Source organism: Apteryx mantelli, chromosome 17 (assembly GCF_036417845.1).
Source record: "Apteryx mantelli isolate bAptMan1 chromosome 17, bAptMan1.hap1, whole genome shotgun sequence".
Classification (NCBI taxonomy): Eukaryota; Metazoa; Chordata; class Aves; order Apterygiformes; family Apterygidae; genus Apteryx; species Apteryx mantelli.
The window spans coordinates 16,268,975-16,286,423 of record NC_089994.1 but is presented as its reverse complement, the minus strand read 5'-3'; the positions used below and the strand labels follow the sequence as shown (position 1 = coordinate 16,286,423).

At 40.3% G+C, this 17,449-nt stretch overlaps 1 protein-coding gene across 4 annotated transcripts; it reads left to right on the top strand.

The window, feature by feature from the left end:
• The first annotated feature begins 1,035 nt into the window (after window positions 1-1,035).
• CCDC62 (coiled-coil domain containing 62) lies at window positions 1,036-16,995 on the top strand. Of its 4 annotated transcripts, XM_067307050.1 has the most exons (13): window positions 1,187-1,510; window positions 1,763-1,955; window positions 2,627-2,793; window positions 3,550-3,651; window positions 3,979-4,150; window positions 4,235-4,336; window positions 5,230-5,318; window positions 6,265-6,365; window positions 6,941-7,684; window positions 11,616-11,796; window positions 12,754-12,885; window positions 14,570-14,662; window positions 16,793-16,995. In XM_067307050.1, exons 1-12 carry the CDS (start codon window positions 1,475-1,477, stop codon window positions 14,654-14,656), a joined length of 2,106 nt encoding a protein of 701 aa, XP_067163151.1. In that variant the 5' UTR covers window positions 1,187-1,474; the 3' UTR covers window positions 14,657-14,662; window positions 16,793-16,995. The 4 variants fall into 4 exon arrangements, with proteins under 4 accessions (XP_067163150.1, XP_067163149.1, XP_067163151.1 ...); XM_067307049.1 differs by lacking the exons at window positions 11,616-11,796; window positions 12,754-12,885; window positions 14,570-14,662; window positions 16,793-16,995 and adding an exon at window positions 1,036-1,067 and having other exon boundaries at window positions 1,337-1,510; window positions 6,941-7,814; XM_067307048.1 differs by lacking the exons at window positions 11,616-11,796; window positions 12,754-12,885; window positions 14,570-14,662; window positions 16,793-16,995 and adding an exon at window positions 1,036-1,067 and having other exon boundaries at window positions 1,337-1,510; window positions 6,262-6,365; window positions 6,941-7,814.
• The last annotated feature ends 454 nt before the right edge of the window (window positions 16,996-17,449 follow it).

The following is a 17,449-nucleotide window of genomic DNA, read 5'->3' as shown; positions in this document are numbered from 1 at the left end:
GCCTAGAAACTGAGAAGTCGGAATGGGGGACACATGCTGAAGATTTGCTCATAGTAAAGGAAGATGATACTTATAAGACTATAGGACTTATTTTTCAATTTTTGTTGCAAACATTTGCACAGGTCATCCAAGTCAAGCTAACTGTACGGGCTTCGTAAAGTCACATGCAACAAGAGCCTGAAGTAATTTGTGCTCACAACTCTGCTGCCAGTGTAAAACTGATAGGAAATTTAACCTAATATTTTGTTCTTAGAAAACTGTTGAATGTAAAAAAGATCTTAATAGTGTTAAGTGAAATACTAAAGAACATTAGGCTTTAAAAATAGCTTATTTCCATAATTCTGAACTAACTCCTGATCTTGCCAGTCTTCTAGATGAGGCATTGTCATTGACTTTATGCTTTTAAGCGTACTGCGCATTGAAGAACGGTAGTAAGCGACACAACTCTATAGCGACTGCTGTTTGTTTCCACGTACCGCGTTCGTGCAGTAGGTGAGGCGAAGTGAAGGGTGGGAGCCCTCATACTTCCACCAGACAGCTTCAAGCATAGATTTGGTGCTGTGTATCTCACGGCTCCATTTGATCACATTAAATATTCCCTGGCAACGGCATCCTGGAGTTGATGTTTTCTAGTCACTGTCAAACCTAGGTAGGTTTAAACCGAAGCGGGTGACATGTTGGATACTTCAGCCTCTGCCAGTTGTTTTCCTTTTTCTGTGATTTTGATTGTTTGTTTTTAAGCTGATCTGTTAATTGGGAATAACATATATAATCAGGTAATTGAATCTCTGTGGCCCTTCCCCTTAAAGAGCCGAGCGGGGTTATTACTTTATTTCTTAACATCCAGTCGGATTCTCGTGCTGGGGTCCAGGCCGTGGAAAGCTTTCCGGGGCCTGGGGCAGCTCGAATACGCGGCGCGGGGACTCGAATACGCGGCGCGGGGACTCGAACCCGCGACCCCGCCGCTCGGCATGGGGGCGGGGCTTTCTCCTAACGGCCGCCCGGGGGCGGGGCTTCGGCCTAACGGCCGGGGGGGCGGGGCTCGGCGCGCAGGCGCGGGGGCGGCGGTGGGTCTGGGGGCGCGCGGGGTAACGGGCGCGGGGGGGGAGGGGGCTCGGCTGCCCCCGGCGCCGGGCGGAGGGGGAGGCCGCGGGCCCTTCTCCGTGTGAGAGCGGGCCGGGGGGGATCCGCGGAGCAGGGTGGAACGGCGGCGAGGCGACGGCAGCCGAAGCTCGTGGCGCCCCGGCAAGCGCCTTCCTCAGGCCGCGGCGCCTGCTCGAGGCCGCGGGCTGTGCCCCGACCTCCCTCCGTTCTCACCGGCTTTTTATCCTTGCAGGGCTGCCGGATCAGAAGCGGTGCTGGTGGGTAATCATGTAGCGCTCAAATCAGATGGAGCCTCCAAGCTGAATGTTACAGGTCGCAAATATTTATGAGTATCCACCAGCGCGTGGTGGAAGTCTGACCCCCGACCCCTATGAATTCATCACTGCCGCCTCCTGCTTCACCCCAGGTAAAAAACGAAAATAAGCTTAACCATCAGTGCACTCTATTTCTGACACGAAAGTAGCAGTTGCACCACTAATGGTTTCAGTCAAGGGCCACAGGTGGTATGGCAAGTGTGAGGAACATTTTGGGATGGTCTCCTTTTTAAATGTAGAAATAATACTTTACTTTAGAATAACTTCAAACCTGGAGTTTATTATCAGAGAGCTGGTCACTTTTTCTTTATGCTGAAACGTGTCCCGCTTGTTATCTTTTATAGAAACTTAGCCCCAGCTTTGAGAACAGCACCATTCAGAAACAGAGGCATGAACTCCAGCTTTTAATTGCAGAACTGAAAGATCGTGACAAGGAACTCAATGACATGGTTGCAGTGCACCAGAGACAGCTTCTAGCCTGGGAAGATGATCGGCAACGAATACTGACTTTAGCAGAACGGTGCAACTTACTGGAAAGTGAGTGGTGTGCGTAGAGCACAAGGCTCTGGTCTTGTAAGTACCTTCAGGTGCTTAGACCCCTGGATAACAGTGTTCCATCCTTTAAGGAATGGCTTCCTACCCTTCAGCATTAAATTTGGTCGTCTCCTTTCTGAGATCAAAACATATGCAATAGATGGACCAAAAATGGTCGTGATTTTGAGGTGGATTTGATAATCGGATAACACTTTCTCATTTCAATTTGTAAGCTGTTTCTGTGGACTCTTTAAAAAAAAAAAAAATTGATAAATTACATATGGGGGAAGAGAGCAGTTTGCAAACATAGTGGTATACTGCAGAGCTCTGTGCTCTGAGGTTCAGCTGCACAGTTTTGACACTGTCCACAAGCCACCCCAGCTAACCACCTCGAAGCTCTGAATAGTCTTGTTTGACAGCCATACTCAAAAGATAGGTCAGAACAGAATTCATAATCCGTCTGACCTGGTAACAATGGAAATATGAGAACATGCAATCTAGGAGGGGAAAAAATGTCAAGTATGTGATTCTACTTCAGCATGTGCAACCTTAGCATCCATTTCTGAATTATGTGATTTTAAAACACTAGATTAAATTATTTCTGCCATTTTAAAGATTGCGTAGGTAGTGTCTGAGCTGTTTTCTCACAAATACTTCCTTGCTTTTTTTTCCAGATGAGCTGCACAAGAGAAATGAAATTATAAAAACACTAACCAAAAGGTTAAAGCTTTTAGAATCTCAGCAGAATGACAGTAAGACAACACTTGAACATACACAACAGAAGTTTAAAGAGCTATCTCAAAAAACAACAGACACAACTCTTCACTGTCAAGTTCTGGAGGTAGGAGTTGAGTGATAGCATGATTTCACAGTCCATGCATGTATAGAATGCCAGTGACATTTGTGAGTTCCACCAGTGAATAAATATTTCAGATTAAGGCTTCTGAACTGTATTTGTCTTCTAATGCAATAACGTTAGATTAAGGCATGGCTCTGATTTTCATTAAAAAAAAAAAAAAAAGGCTTTCCCAAGCTTAGATTTGGAGTTTGCTGTTTATTTGCTTAGTTTGGAGGAACACTGCTCAGCACCAACTTGCTTCCAAAATGTAAGGCATTTTGACTGTAAAAGGCAGTGTTGGCCCCTGAAACAGTGTTGCCACTGGGTTAGAAAGTTCCAGAAAGTTTTACTTACAGCTTTGGTTACTGTTACAAACTGTAACATCTTGTAACTGGTTTAAGAACATGAAAATAATTGGTGTTTAACCATTCCAGATTTTTTTTTAAACTGATTTGGCAATAATGTGTTTACTGTGATAATTTTTCCTGTGTATACAGTACAATAAGGCAGTACGCCTCATTTTCATGCATCTTATCAATTTAAATTAAGATAAGCAGGATGTTAAGACCATTGATGGCAAGCAAGTTTGATTGTAATGGATTGGGGAACAAGGCTGACTCTTACTCTTCTTTCTCCAAATCCCCACAGAATCGCACATTCCCATTCCTGACGTTTAAACAAAGTTGTGCATGTATTTACTGGAAAAATAGTATCTTTGAATTACTGAAGTAGTAATTGACGCTTATTTTTGTTCACTAGGAGAAAAATCAAAATCTCAACTGCTCCGTGTTGGAACTGTCTGCTAAAATAGGCCAGCTGCAAGCTAGAGAGCAGGAGCTTCTTACTATGCTCAAGTTGAAGGTAGTATCTGTCGTCTTATCAGGCACTAAATATGGTCAAACTGCAGTGAAGTTATTAGTGACTACACCACAGTGGTTCTGTTACTGTTGATCACATTACTGTTTCATTCTTAGAATTGTTTGAGAAGGGAAAAGTGGTCAACAAACAGGAAACTGATTTACTTTCAAAAACATGCTTGTTTCCCGGCTTTGATTTTTTTTTCCTTCTCCCTAGAGCTAAAATAAAAGCTGTGAAGTAGCTATAACTACTGCAGTACTGTTGTTTTGTCAAGATCCGTGACACAAAGATAAAACAGTAGTGAAGAATATATTTTATTTCATATTTCAGGACAAGGATATACTTGAAGCAACTGATCACATTACTGAATTTACATCTAAATTCAAACAGTTGGAGAGTGCATTGCGTGCAGCTAAGTCAGAGGAATTCAGTATCAACAAAGAAAAGCAAGACTTTAAACTGAGACTGAAGGAACTACTGCTTGAAACAAATAAGCTGAAAGGTAAATGTTTATACCAGGCACTGAATTCAGTATAAATCAGTGTGCTTCCTTTTCATTCTGGAAGCATTATATTTTGTTTTAAAGATGACCTCTGTGAAAAGATGAAAGAAAATAATGAGCAGCGGGAAGAAATCATGCAGCTCAAACAAGAGAATGGCTACTTGAAGAATGAGCTTGCACTTAGTGGTAAGTGTGGGCAGTTGGCTTTCACGCCTTAACTTTCAGCACATGGGAGACTTTTAGATAACAGTCCACTAATGTCTAGGAAGGAGGCAGCTTCTTACCTACCTTTATTGCAGTTTAATAAAGGTATATGCCTCTGTGTGTCATTCTTTTATGAAAGCAATATCTTAGGGCTGCTGCAAGAGCAGTTTATAAAATCTTTCTAGTCAACTTTGTGCTTTTATGTGATAATGCGTGGAGGAGTAAACAGCTCAGAGGATTCTCTCTTGAAAGTTTTTGGGACTCTCTTGTCTGCCTATGGTATTAATATAAAAGATAGGGGTGATTTTCCTCCTCCTGACGCAAGTTGCATAGAAAATAGTTTATTCCTGAAAAAAGGCCAATTGTTGGTTCAATACTCTTACAGACAATTGGTATGCCTTGAAAAATTAGATGACCAAAGATGTCCCATACTGGGAGACAGTTTACTTTCCTGTCCCTTTTTTCCTCCCATTATCTTTGCCAAATATTGATCCCATGAATAACTATGTTAAAAATAATAATAACGGGAAGTATTTCGTAGCCCTTCCCGGTACAGACATGAAATAAAACTGATTGCTGTCATTTCCTTTCCATGAAAGAATATCAAAAATAAAAATAAATTAGTCAATGAGGTAAAATATTGCCACTACTAAAATCCTAGGTCCTAGGAAAATACTTGGTCTGTTTAGTTGTCTCATGATTTTAGTGGGTTTTTTTATTTGGAGGGGGAAAAGATCCTGTTGAACTTAAGAAAATGCTTTTATTTTGTTTATGTATTTGCTTCTGCTACTACTGACAGATGCATGTACAAATGTACTTGGTGTGTATCTATTCAATTAAAGTAAGTCATTTGAAAACTGTGTGTTTTGAAACAGCTGAGAAAGCAAATAGAAAGGATCAACTTCTTCAGTTTGCCAAATCTAAACAAGTACGGACTGACACAGAACTATCAAGTTTGCGGCAGGTACAATCCTAATTACGAGATTATGAAGGAATTTTGCAGTAACATTAGATCTGTATAGAACGGTATAAAAAGTTGGAAGTAGCTGTTCTTAAATAAGAAAAAAATCAAATTTCTTCTTGCTGCCCTGCTGGGATCACTATAGAATGCTGATTTTTTTTTTTAATTAAAAACCCATGATGTAAATCCTTATATTTACATGTGCTGTTAGCCTTTAGAGTTATAAATGTATTTACTCAATACTGCAATGAGTAAATATCACCCTCGCAGCAGTAAGTGGGGCACCCTATCTAGATAAACAGTTCATCAGGGCACTTTTATAACCAGAAAGTGCCAGGCTCCAAGAAGTCACGTGAAAGGCAGTGGGGGCTGTGAGTGTGCTGCCTCACACACATGCCCAAGGTGAACTCCTGCAGCTTGGAGAGGCATAGTGTACTAGAAGAACTGCTTCAAAAGAGACTTAAAACTAGTGCTTTTGCTTGCAGTCATTTGAGATTCCCAAAGCACATTCAATTTTTTTTACTGCTAATAGTTGATCAATGTGAACTTTTGTGTTACCTCTACACAAAATTCCCTGCAGTGCAAGCTGAACACCATGATCCTCGATCCTTGTGCTGTAATTTGCAGAACGTTGAACAACATAATAACAAGATATGTTAAGTATTAAATAACAGTAATAATACTGTATTTGTTGTATTAGTTCTATTTTAGAAGACCACAGCAATCTTCTAATAGAAATAATTTATATTGTCCTTATCCACATAACATGGCAAAGCATACTACGTTTTGCTAAATACATGCTGAGATGGCCCTTCAGATCTGGCAGGTTTTGGCTACAGATATTGGCCTAAAAAATATTTTGAGGATGTTTTTGGATAAAAAGCAGTGTGTTTTTACCTGTTTCTTGTACTTTAGACTTTCACTAAAGTGCGTCTCTATTTTTAAGCAGATCTATGTAAAACAGCAACGTGACTTGCAATTTCTTCATTTCAATTTGGAGAGTTCGCAGGAATTAAGGCAAAAGCATGAAAAGAAGACACATGAAATGAGGTAAAGTAACCTATTTTTTATACTAGCTTACTTTCTGAGAACAGATGTTTTACTGTTCAGCTGCAGTTAGCATTCTGAAACAGATGTGTGCTGTGTCAAGACTTTGCTGGGCTCAACCACAAATACCCAATGCAGTTGTCAGATACCTGTTTTATGGGGTCAGAAGACGCCATGAGTATCAGTCATAGAATAAAGTATTGTATGCAAATCAGTTCATGCTGTTTTAAAAAATGGGCTAGTCAGGTGATAAGGGCATTAGTCTGGCCTGCTATTTCTTTTGTTTAAAAATCGAAGTTTATTTTGCTTTCAAATTAGGAAACTGGTGCACACCCTAGAGGTTCAGACAGAATTACCACACTATATAGAATATGAAAGAACTCTCAGAGTGATTCTGCAAAGTAACCTACAGTCAAATCCGGGCAGGCTTCTGTAGGGTTCTGGCAGGATACGGCTGTCTGTAAACTACTGCTGAACTGTGGCTACAGCTTGTGGTTAATGTATGGCTTACCCTGAGTACAGTTATGTATGCTCTTTGAATGCAATATTTGTGACGGTTCTTTATCATGCCGTTGTAGCATCGGTATGGCATTCCCTGCCCCTGAAAGTAACAGTGAAACAGGCACGGTTAGGAGTGAGGGCACCGTATGTGAGGAAGGTGGAACTGCACGAGTTCAGAAGTGTAGGCTAAAAACCATCCCTGAGGTGTGCGAAGTAGAGAACGGACTGTTACTGAATGCATCAGACTTGGAGAAAACTATCTCAGCAAACTTAAATCGGTGTCAAAAAGTTGTGAAAGGCTTGGCTGTCCTTATGGAAGAAGAGGAAAAGCAGGATGTTGCATCAAGCTCCGATGAGCCAGACAGCAAAGCATTTTGCGATACAAACAACGTAAGACCTCTGAGAGATGGGGAAATTTCCGAGAATGGATTGGAAAGTGGAGAGCATCAAACCTTTGAGTCATCTTTACCTGTATGTGAGCATTGGCCCAACTTTAAATCTTGTGTAGATTCACAAAGTACTTTGATCCAGGACACTATCTTATCTGACAAAACTGATAATGAAGATAAAATCTGGGAAGAGAGAAATGAAATTTTATGCAGCCAAAAAAGCAGAGAGACTCTTAGTACAACTCACAAGCCTGAATCTGATTCCTGTAGTAATAACTTCATCATAAAAAAAGCTGCATGGTGGAAGCCCATATCGGATCTGGAATGGATGAAGATTTTCAAACCCATAAAAGGAAGTGGAAATACATGGCACAGAAAAACTTGCAACTCTCTCAAGACTGCACAAGAGAGAAAGTGTGCCAGCCTGAAAAGGTTATGTACTCGTTACATTTAAGAAATAGATTGGTACAAGCTATAATTATGTAGAAACTTGGTGGACAAGCTATCAATAATTTGCATTATCTCGAGTGATGATGAAAGTAACTTCTGTTTTAAAATTAGACTACCGACTTGAAAATTAAAATTTAAAATAAGTTAAAATAGCTCTAAGGTATCATTATTTTTATGCATTTATTTTTTCACATCTCTTACCCACAAGAGCTGTCTGTGCAGGAAAAGCTGCAATACTGCATAATTTGCCAAATAAACTCATTAAGGAGGAAAAATACAGATTTTAAAAATCTTCTGATTTTTGGAGAGCCTAGATGTTGCTTTTAACTCTGGGTAAAATATGTTCAGTCCGGAGTTGGGCTTCTGAAGTGACGTTTCTGTAAGGCAAGAAACAAACTTGTATTTTGTGTGATGCTATAGTGACTGTGTTATTTTTATTGAGAAATCACACAGTGACGAGGTAGGAATGTAGGACAGGTCTCTTCCATACAGGCTGCTTTCCTCACTCAGGGCAAGAAAATGAGATGGCAAAGTTTAAAGTACAACAATCTGTCAGCTCTCTGGTGTGTCTTGGGACTGTATCCTTGTGTTTGTGTTGGGGGAAGAAAAGGGATGTGTAGTTGGAGATGAGCAGAATGAGTTTTCTAATGCTGGGAAGTGTCATAAAAATACTTACATGTCTCAGTGGTTTTCAAACGTCTCCAGGATATAAATGCTGCTTCACATTTATAGAAGTTGTTTTTATGCCTGCACAAGCAAGGACGTTCAAAGCTGTGAATGTTTCTGTGGATTTCTCATGCAGGTTAATTTCCTCTATTTCCTTTAAAAAAACTAACCTACTGGTCAATTACCAACTGTATTTTAGAAGGATTTCTGAAGTTTTACAGAGATTTCATAGCTGCCTTTTAGAGAGGAGGAGGAGAAAGAGGAGCAGTTCTTCAGCTGGTGCAGTTTGAGTACAGTAAATGAACAGCTGTTTAAACCTGCTAAGAATTTTACCAGCAAGTCTGGCCCAGCATCCGAACAGATTAGCATTCTGGAAGGGAAATGCCTGATGTACCAATGCTTTTGTTCTGTATTGTTTTAAAACAAAAAAAGAAATTACAGAAATTGTTACTGCAGAAAGACAGATGTTTTCAGAAACAAGGTGAATGGGCAGCCAGTGAAAAAAGAGTGCCGTCTTGGCACATACCCGCGCAACTTAGCTGAGCTTCACATTGTGTACGGACTGTCTGGTTTCCGTTTTCTTTAAATCATAAGAAAGGCTCTATCCGTTCCCCTTAGGTCTACCCTGATCTTTTCTAATCTGCTCACCCCAGCAGCACAAATGACGCACTCCCATGCCTCCAAATCTCTTCTGAGATAAAAACTGCTTCAAGTTTTTGTCTTGCTCCTGAGGTGGTTTGAGGGGGAGAAGGAACAAATTCAACACAGACAATGTAGATAGAACAGACTTCCTTCAGCAAGGGAGAGCCGCTCTACTCATTTGGGATTTGCTACTGCTGAGCTGTCAAGTTTTCTCAATACATGCATTTGTTCCTAGGCGCTCTGTTCCTTGGAGAAAACCCCCAAACTGTCTGCTGTCCAGCCACTGCTGACTGTCTCATCTGCCACCAAATACATTCTCTCCCCTTAAATGGGAGGAAAATTTAGTGTTGCAGTCGTCAGTGTGGACTTATTGTTCAGGCATTAATGGCAACATGACATTCCTTCTGGGACTTGAATGTGGATCCTCCAGTTTTCCATTGCTGGCTTCCTCGTGCTGATGATGTATTTGGTGTGTAGGGGAGGGTGCTGGCACCTCCCTGTCAACCCAGCAAATATTTTTGACATGAGTTCCTGAATTCTGGAACAGCTAACAAGAAGGCTCTTAACTTACTGAAATACCTTATCTAACTGCAAGAGTGATTGTGAAATACTGTAATGCAGGAATCATTTCTTTGTGCTCTGACTTGGTTTGACTTCATTTCTGTTGGAGAAATATTGCTGACTTTGGATGTTAATGCAGATTCTGTTTTTAAATTTGGAGCCTCAGCAGAGTTATTTGTTCTGCGTGCTCCTGCTGGCCTACTCCCCCTGTTCCCTAGAACAGCTCACTGCCTCAAAACCAGACCTGTTTATTTCTCCCCCCCGCCACCACCACTTGCGTATTCTTCAAAACTGGCTGTGTTCATTGAATAACCTCTATCTCCTACTTCGAGGCTGCTACATCTTGGTCAGATCTCTCCTAAAGGGCCTTTTCTTCTCAGAAGCTTGCAGACATGAACTCCTCTCTCTTAAAAGCCTGTTGTGTTCTAGTGTTTTGCAAGAGAAGTAAAACGAGGCAGAGCATACAATTCTGAGCTGGCATCTCTCAGATGGGCTTTTTCTTAGATGGAATGTCATTTAAAAAAAAACCTTTCTGTAACAGTCTTGCCAGGTATGGAATGTATTGTTTCACCCAAATAAATATCTAAAGAATATTTAATGAAACGTTACAAATTTGAAAAGAGTATTTTCTTAAAAATTTATTTTTTTTTAGTTACTTAACTGATCAGGCAGGACTAGTAAATCTTGCTGTGTTCAGAAGAGTAAGGAATACAGAAATGTTTTATTTTGGGAGATAGCCACTATTTTATTCACTCTTCAAATAAGAATAATACATGTTTTAAACCTGTATGATGCAGAAATTAGCTGTTGAAAATGAACATGAAATATGAAAATGAAATGCATAACTTGAAACTGCCAGCAGATACCCGGGCGTACCTTTGACCAAGCTCCAGGCTGCATTCGGTTCTGTATGAAAACTTAGCGTGGGGGCAGGTGACTTCTCTTATTCTCTGAAACTTCGTTCCTCTGGCAGTTATTCTAATCCTTGGGGCCTAACATATAGTTAGGGTGCTGCTGGCTTCCTGTACTGCTAGAGTAGATGATCGAGATGATTTCTAATGTGCTACAGCTTTTATTAATTCTAGTTCTAACCTGTGATTATTTGGTGTTGGAGCTGTGAGAGGAATTTGGTACGTAGTGATAAAATTGACCTTTAAGCAATTAAAATTAAGAACTGTTTCTGTAGGGTTAGGCTATAACAAAGTTAAGTTTTAGTGTGAGAAAGTGTAACAGAGAAAACTTTCAATCCTTTGACATGTATATTAAGGGCTAAAGGACCTTTTGTATCAGGGCAAGCTTGTGGTGGTTGTGAGTCCGTGTTTGGACAGTAATAACGTGCTGGGTATGATTTGTTGCTTTAGCTGACATTTTATTTGCTTTTCAGATACTCCTAAATAGACTAAAATGTATTTGGTGCTAAATTAATACTTTGTTTTGCTTTAAAACCTTGGGGAATATTCATGCCAATAGCTCTTAGGCTTCAGCTCTACACTGAAATAGTAGTCAAGCAACTGAGTTTTGGGTTTAATGACAGTTTACCAAAATTGCACTTCAAATGTACAGTTTGCTTCTGTATTAAAAATAAATAAATAAAGTCTCTTGGAGGAAACTGTCCTGTGATCTCCAAAGTGAGATAATGACTTTAAAAGTCTGTAAGATTCTCTTTAAAAGTGCACCTACAAATACTAAGTTTGCTTAATGGTTGATTAAAAAAAATGGGAGAATGGATTGAGAGAAGAAAGAGTACTAGAGTACTGGGAGGAAATAGGTATTGCCTTATGTGTTTGCTCTTTGTAAAGTTAAATAGTTATTAAAGCATGTGGTAATAGAGGTGTTCTTGAAACAGCTTGAATGTTCATCAGAGGAAGAAACTGATATAATGAAGCTGTTAAATGTGGGAACAACTCTAAGGAACAGAGTAATCTCGCATGCTTGACTATTGCCTTGGATCAGGACCCATGAGTATCTTGTCCCATGGTTTTTCTTTGAAAGTTTAGAAAGAATGATGATACTGTTTCTGGCAATGTCTTAATTTTATTAACAGTGAAGAAAATGCAGATCTGAATTCTTTTCACTTGGATTCTCCCTGTTGTTTGACATCCACCCAAAAAGGAGACAGGCCTCAAAGATATGAAAAATTCTCTGATGCAGACTTCCCTCTGGAGATCAGTAACCTTTCAGTGATTCAGCCAACCAAAAGATGCTGCAATCCTACCGTTGACCAAGTTAGTATTTTATTGCAGAATGTCTTACATTAATTTTAGGGGGAATTGCAATTGGTGGAAGGAAGGTGAATGTGCATCATCATGCAAGAAGTAGGGACTCAAATTGCAGGTTGGCTGGCTGTGTAACTGTGCACATTCTGTTTTGTCCTGTACGGACATGGGGCTGCAGTTTGGTCAGGAGTGCAGTTCAGCACCCTGCTTGCTGAGTCTGGGAATTCTGAAATTACTAAATACAAGTAGAAACTGGGAGAGAGTTCTTTCTCCACCCCATCCTGCTTGAATGGATGTCTGGGAACATCCTTTGTTTGGTTTGTTTGGTTGTTTGTTTTTTGGTGGGGTGGGGTTTGGTTGTTTGTTTTTCCAAGTTTAGCCTCAGCTTCCAACTCTGTATCGTTCAACAGATGCTTTTAGAGGAGCCCCAGCAGCCACCCCCAAATCTGCACGGCCCCCTTACATGGCACACTTCAGGCCAACTCGGAAACCTGAAGAGCTGAGGGTTAGAAGTGTTTGCCCAAGCTTGCAGCTGTGCTCATTACTTATGTGAGCATGGACTTAGAGGAAGAGGTTGGTGTGACATTTGGAGCTGTCACCAACTGTCTTTCCTCTGTCAGCTGCCAAGATAAATTCTCTTGTTCGAGCTGCTAATAAACTTGCTGCTTTTTTCAGCCATTTGAAACACTAGCTTTGTCTCCTCAGTGGCACGTGCTTTCAGCTGTCGTGCTATGCACACATGCATGCGAGTATCTATTAGAAAGCTGGTGCTAGGAAAGACCTACCTGTTTAGCAGAAGTGTCAGCATTTAGACGGGTAATGACAGACTCTGGAACAGTGTTATATAGTAGTATTTTGAACTGAGACATTTTGAAATGAAAGTGATGATTCTTAGTATGTTATAACCCTTGGAATTTTTCCAAAGAGATCATTTCATAATTTTGGCTTACTTTCTGTCTCACCCAGGAAGCCTGTTCCCGCACAAGTAAGCTGCAGCATTTGCTGGCCGAGTCTCGACAGATGGTTGCTGATCTGGAGCTTAGCACTCTCCTCCACGCAAGCCCTCGCTGCAGTCCAAACAGCAGCGGTGTTAATACGGTATTTATTGCTCTCCTATGACTAGATTTAGGTAGCTGGGAAGAGTCATCATGAACAGCCTTTCCTTCCTGCTTGACCTGTGCTATGCCATTATAAACAATATCCTCCTCGCACTTTGCTGAAGAGAAAAAATTCCTGCGTGCCTTAGCATGAAATACCTGAGACGTTTTTTATTGGATTCTTTGTGGCTCCTCAAGGTCATGACCGGATTTGATTTTTGCATGTGTCTAAACAGATGGAAGGAAGAAGTCATTTTGGAGCAAATTGTAGGAGTTCTAGAAAAAAGTGAACACAAGTATGACTTGCATTCGGAACTGGTTTATCATGTTAGGTGTGTTTCTGGAAAGGAAGACACTATAGGAAATGAAGGAGTGATATATACGATAGTTTTGTATTTGAGTATAAATCAGACTCTCAGCATAAATAACAAGGTTTTTGTAGGTTAATAGTTTCAGTTCTTTCATTGCAGGGCCTGAGAACGTACTGAATGGGCAAAACAAATAACCTGCACGTAGCTGTCATGGCAGTGTATTTTATAAGCTTGAACCCTGCCAGGGAGGTTCTTGTCCTCAGAATATGGGCAATAAAAGTAATTGGAGTGGGGCATTTGTTTGTTCTCGCGAATATCCTTAAGAATTTCTGCCATGTTTGACAAGATTTATGACAAGGGTATTGCACCACTTTTCACTAGAAATGAGTATATGTGCACTGATGTATGTCATAAAGTGAGAATGTGGGCTTTTGGTTTTAAAGCAGACTCTTAATGAAACGGGTATGTGCTGAAACCTCAGCGGTGCTTTCCAGTGAAAGGTATTACCTCTCCCTACAAATGCTGCACCCCTTATATACTTAGATGAACTTGGCCAGAACAATATTACTGTAAGTAACAGATAAAAATAATTTCGATAGTGTTCAGAACCAGAAATTCTTAACTGTGTTGGGACAGACTGACAGAGCATAAAGGTTGTGTGCCAGTGTTTGCATGAGCTGAAACAATATTTTGTTCAGGAGTTCATCTGCAGGATTTCATTCAGTGCAAAAGACAGCAGCAGCATAGTCTTCTGCAAAGATTATCTTGTAGAGTGGATTCCTGAAAAACCTTCTGCAAAGCAGTGATTGTTTGTGGCTGTTGTGCAGCCCCATCAGATGTCTGGCTCCTGCCTTCTGATTGGCATATCACAGCTTGACTAAACCGGCTCTCCTTTAGTAGAGAGCATGACTCTGCTTTATAACCTGATACTGCGTTTTTGAGCTTGGAAGTTGGCTTCTCATTTAGAAAGATTGCTTCAGTGGATAGAAAATAAAGCAGGCTCATATTTACTGGTGGGGGCAGCTTCTGAACCACATCTGTAGGACTTTGATCTACTTTCAGAGCAATTCTGGGCACAAACTTGTCAAGCGTGTTTTGTTTAATTTATGCAGGCCAAGCAACTGTGCTTAAAACCAGCTTTACCTGAGGGTGTTTTAAACTGGGCTTTAAAATACAGTATACCTTAAATGTAACCCTTAGTATTTGATCAGTAAGAATTTGTACCTGTTGGATTCTGTCCCCTGTTTGGGGGAGAGAGGAGAAAAGAGGATTAAAAAGTGTATCTTTGCTGTTCACTAGTTTGAGTCTGGCAGCTTTCTGTTACCTGTTTTAAGTTCTGTGATTTCCATGTAGTGTTTTTGCATTACAATATAGACAACAGAACTTGCAGAGGCTCTTTGCAGAACGCCGTTACCAGCTGCAGAAGAAAGCGAGGCTAAGCTGCCATTCTTTTCTCTATGATCTTGAGTGAGTATGAGATTTTTTTTTTCTCCCTTGATTTTATTTTGGTTCCCTCTTTAGAAGTGCGTCTGCAATATTAATACAAGCGTATGCACTTCTGAGATGGGCCTGGCACAAGATTCTAAGTGCACCGCTCTGAGTGCATTTCCAATAAAACTCTTGTGAGATAACATTAGCAGCAAACAAATATTAAAGCAACCTGTACTTCCTTTATTCAAATAATAATACTGTTCTCAAGCATATTCCTCATGCTCACTGCCCAGAAAAAGTCTGGGCAGTTGTATTGTGCAGCTCCGTTCCGGATCTTGCAGTCTTTCTTGTACCTGCACACAGTTCATTGTAGTTGGAGTCCTTCTGTGTGTTACAGATAACAGGATCAAGGATATGAGCATTGTTGAATAAGAGATTGGGAAGTGTTTTTCAATGCCATGGCTAATGGCTGTTTTTGCGTATTGTTCCTGGGCTCTGATCTCCAAAAACAGAAGTATTGAATAGAAATGTTTCAGAATAGAAAAGCTGCCTTGCCTATAGCAGGTTGTTTTTGTTTTTGTTTTTTTTAATCGGGGAATTTCTCCCTGTCTGATTATTTGTTGTATTAATGTGAATTGCACGTTCACATGACAATGTGGATGCTTGCAGTAGGCACCATGTTGTCTGGTTCTGAGGACAAAAGAGTAACCAGATATGGTTAAAACGCCAGAAACCACGTGGGACTTGATGAGAATTAGTAACAATGGGAGGAAAATTGACAAAAGGGAGATCTAGTGCTGGCACAACCCAGGGGCTTATCTGCACAGGGAAGTTAGTCCACAGCAAGCTAGAGCGTCAAGCTGTGGGGCACTGGATGTTCATAGCGATTCTTCAGGGGAACACCAGGGATGCTTTTAGACAAAATAGCTTGGGTCCAGTGGGGAGCTGGTGCTCAGTTCTCTCTCTGTGTATTCAAATTCTGCTGTCCTTCGCTGTTTCACTCCAGTGGAGTTAAACCCTTCGTGCCTTGTGGGGAGCAGCATGGGTTATAGCACCCTAATGTTCTGTAGTTTCTGCGGGTACTTTTTGCATTAAGTCTGGAGATGCTCCTCCTTCGAAATGACTTTGGTCTGTTTACTGCACGCTAATAGGGTTCTCGCACAAAATTGATGCAGAGTAGCCAGAATACCTTACCTTACATTGCTGTAATATTCCTGCCTAGGGATGCCTAATTTCTCTACAAAGATGAGCCCTAAACTAGGCAGAAGTTGGAGATTTATAGATCAAAACCAGCACTGGGACTTGCATCCTGAAACTACTGATGTTATAAAGTTTCAGGAGCAAATCCCCAAAAGTGCTGAGCACCGTGCTGATACAGCAAAGCAGTAAGCACATGCTTGGCCTACAGGAATAATCTCATTTACTTCAAGTGAGAAAGAACTGATGAAACAAATGTACCCACAATTTGCTGTGAATCTGTGACAAGATTTAGTGACTGTGCAAGTCACTGGCTGCTGCATAATTCCTATTTTCTTTCTTTCTTTATTAAAAAGCACTGAATCACTGTGATTAGTTAAATAAAAAGCAGTTTTTGCACAGCTCATAGCAAGTCCAGAAATAACTAACATGTTTGTTCAATTTCTTATAGAGAAGTGATTGAGTTGATTTTTCTTGATTGCTTTGAAATCATTTGATGGCAAGTGCACTAAGCATTAGGTTATTTCCTAATTAGCTAACAGTGATTTGGCCATTTTCATCAGTCAGTCATTTTTTCTTTAGAAACACAGATTGGGCGGGGGAGAGTTGAAAAGCCCCACAAAGGAGAAAAGGAATGAGAAAAAGGGTATATTCAGTTTTAGGCAGTGTAGCATGTGCCCCTGCTTGTAAACTCTGATTCAGTAGCTTTCAGCAAAAAGATCATTGCTTTTTGCAAAGCAAACTGGAAAGATTTTATTTCACAACACTTGAGTGGTGTCACGGAGACTCTTGTTCCTCTGTGAAGTGGTGTGCTCACCTTTCTCCTCTTCGTTTCTTATTTCTTTTACTATATTTTTTTTTCTGTCTGCAGTATGAAAATCTGTACAGTAAAATGATGTATATGTGATCATATAATATATTTTAGAGGAACTTTTCCTGTCTTTTAATCCAAACCTTTGTTTTCTGCAGTGGATGAAGATGTTTCCGTTATAGAATTAATTTTGAGAACTGAAGATTATCAATCCATCAGCTACAATGGAAAGTCACCTAACTTTTTTACCATAGTTCTTCTGTGAGTGTTTGAAAGATTCACAAGTGCCAGAAAGATGCAACTATGCTGGAATGTATTACATCGTGAAATAAAACTTAGAATTATGCCAAGATAAACAGAACTTTTTATAGCTGAGAACTTAGGTTAAATAGTAGTTTGTTCTTTAAGAATCTAAAATGCGTAATTGTTATGACATAGGAACTATTTTTCTTACCTTTTTTATGGTGACTCAGAAATATTTATAGTGTATGACACAGGCAAGAGTTCATTTTTTGTTAGTTTATGGTTTTTCTTCTGAAGTTCTTACCATGTAAAGAGATATGAATAATGTTTATAGGAAGTTCCCAATTAGTGTGGTAACCAGGAAATACCTCCTACATTGTTGAAATTGGAGAGTTGTCACCCGTGAGATGGGCAAAACAGCTCTCCCAGTCGTGAGCTATTTCTTCTTCTAACAAAAGCTTATAATAAGCTCAGGTGTTTGGCCTCTTTCGGCACTATATGGCGACAGACAGACATAATGTGACCAGCTATTGGAGCATTTAAACTATTTTTAGCCTTGACCTATTGGGCGA

Bases quoted from the DNA above. Each gene is read 5' to 3' on its own strand.
- CCDC62 (XM_067307050.1), top strand. From the start codon at position 1,475: ATGAATTCATCACTGCCGCCTCCTGCTTCACCCCAG. The intron at 3,652-3,978 runs GTAGTATCTGTC...TTCATATTTCAG, and splicing joins TTACTATGCTCAAGTTGAAG to GACAAGGATATACTTGAAGC. The intron at 4,337-5,229 runs GTAAGTGTGGGC...GTTTTGAAACAG, and splicing joins GAATGAGCTTGCACTTAGTG to CTGAGAAAGCAAATAGAAAG.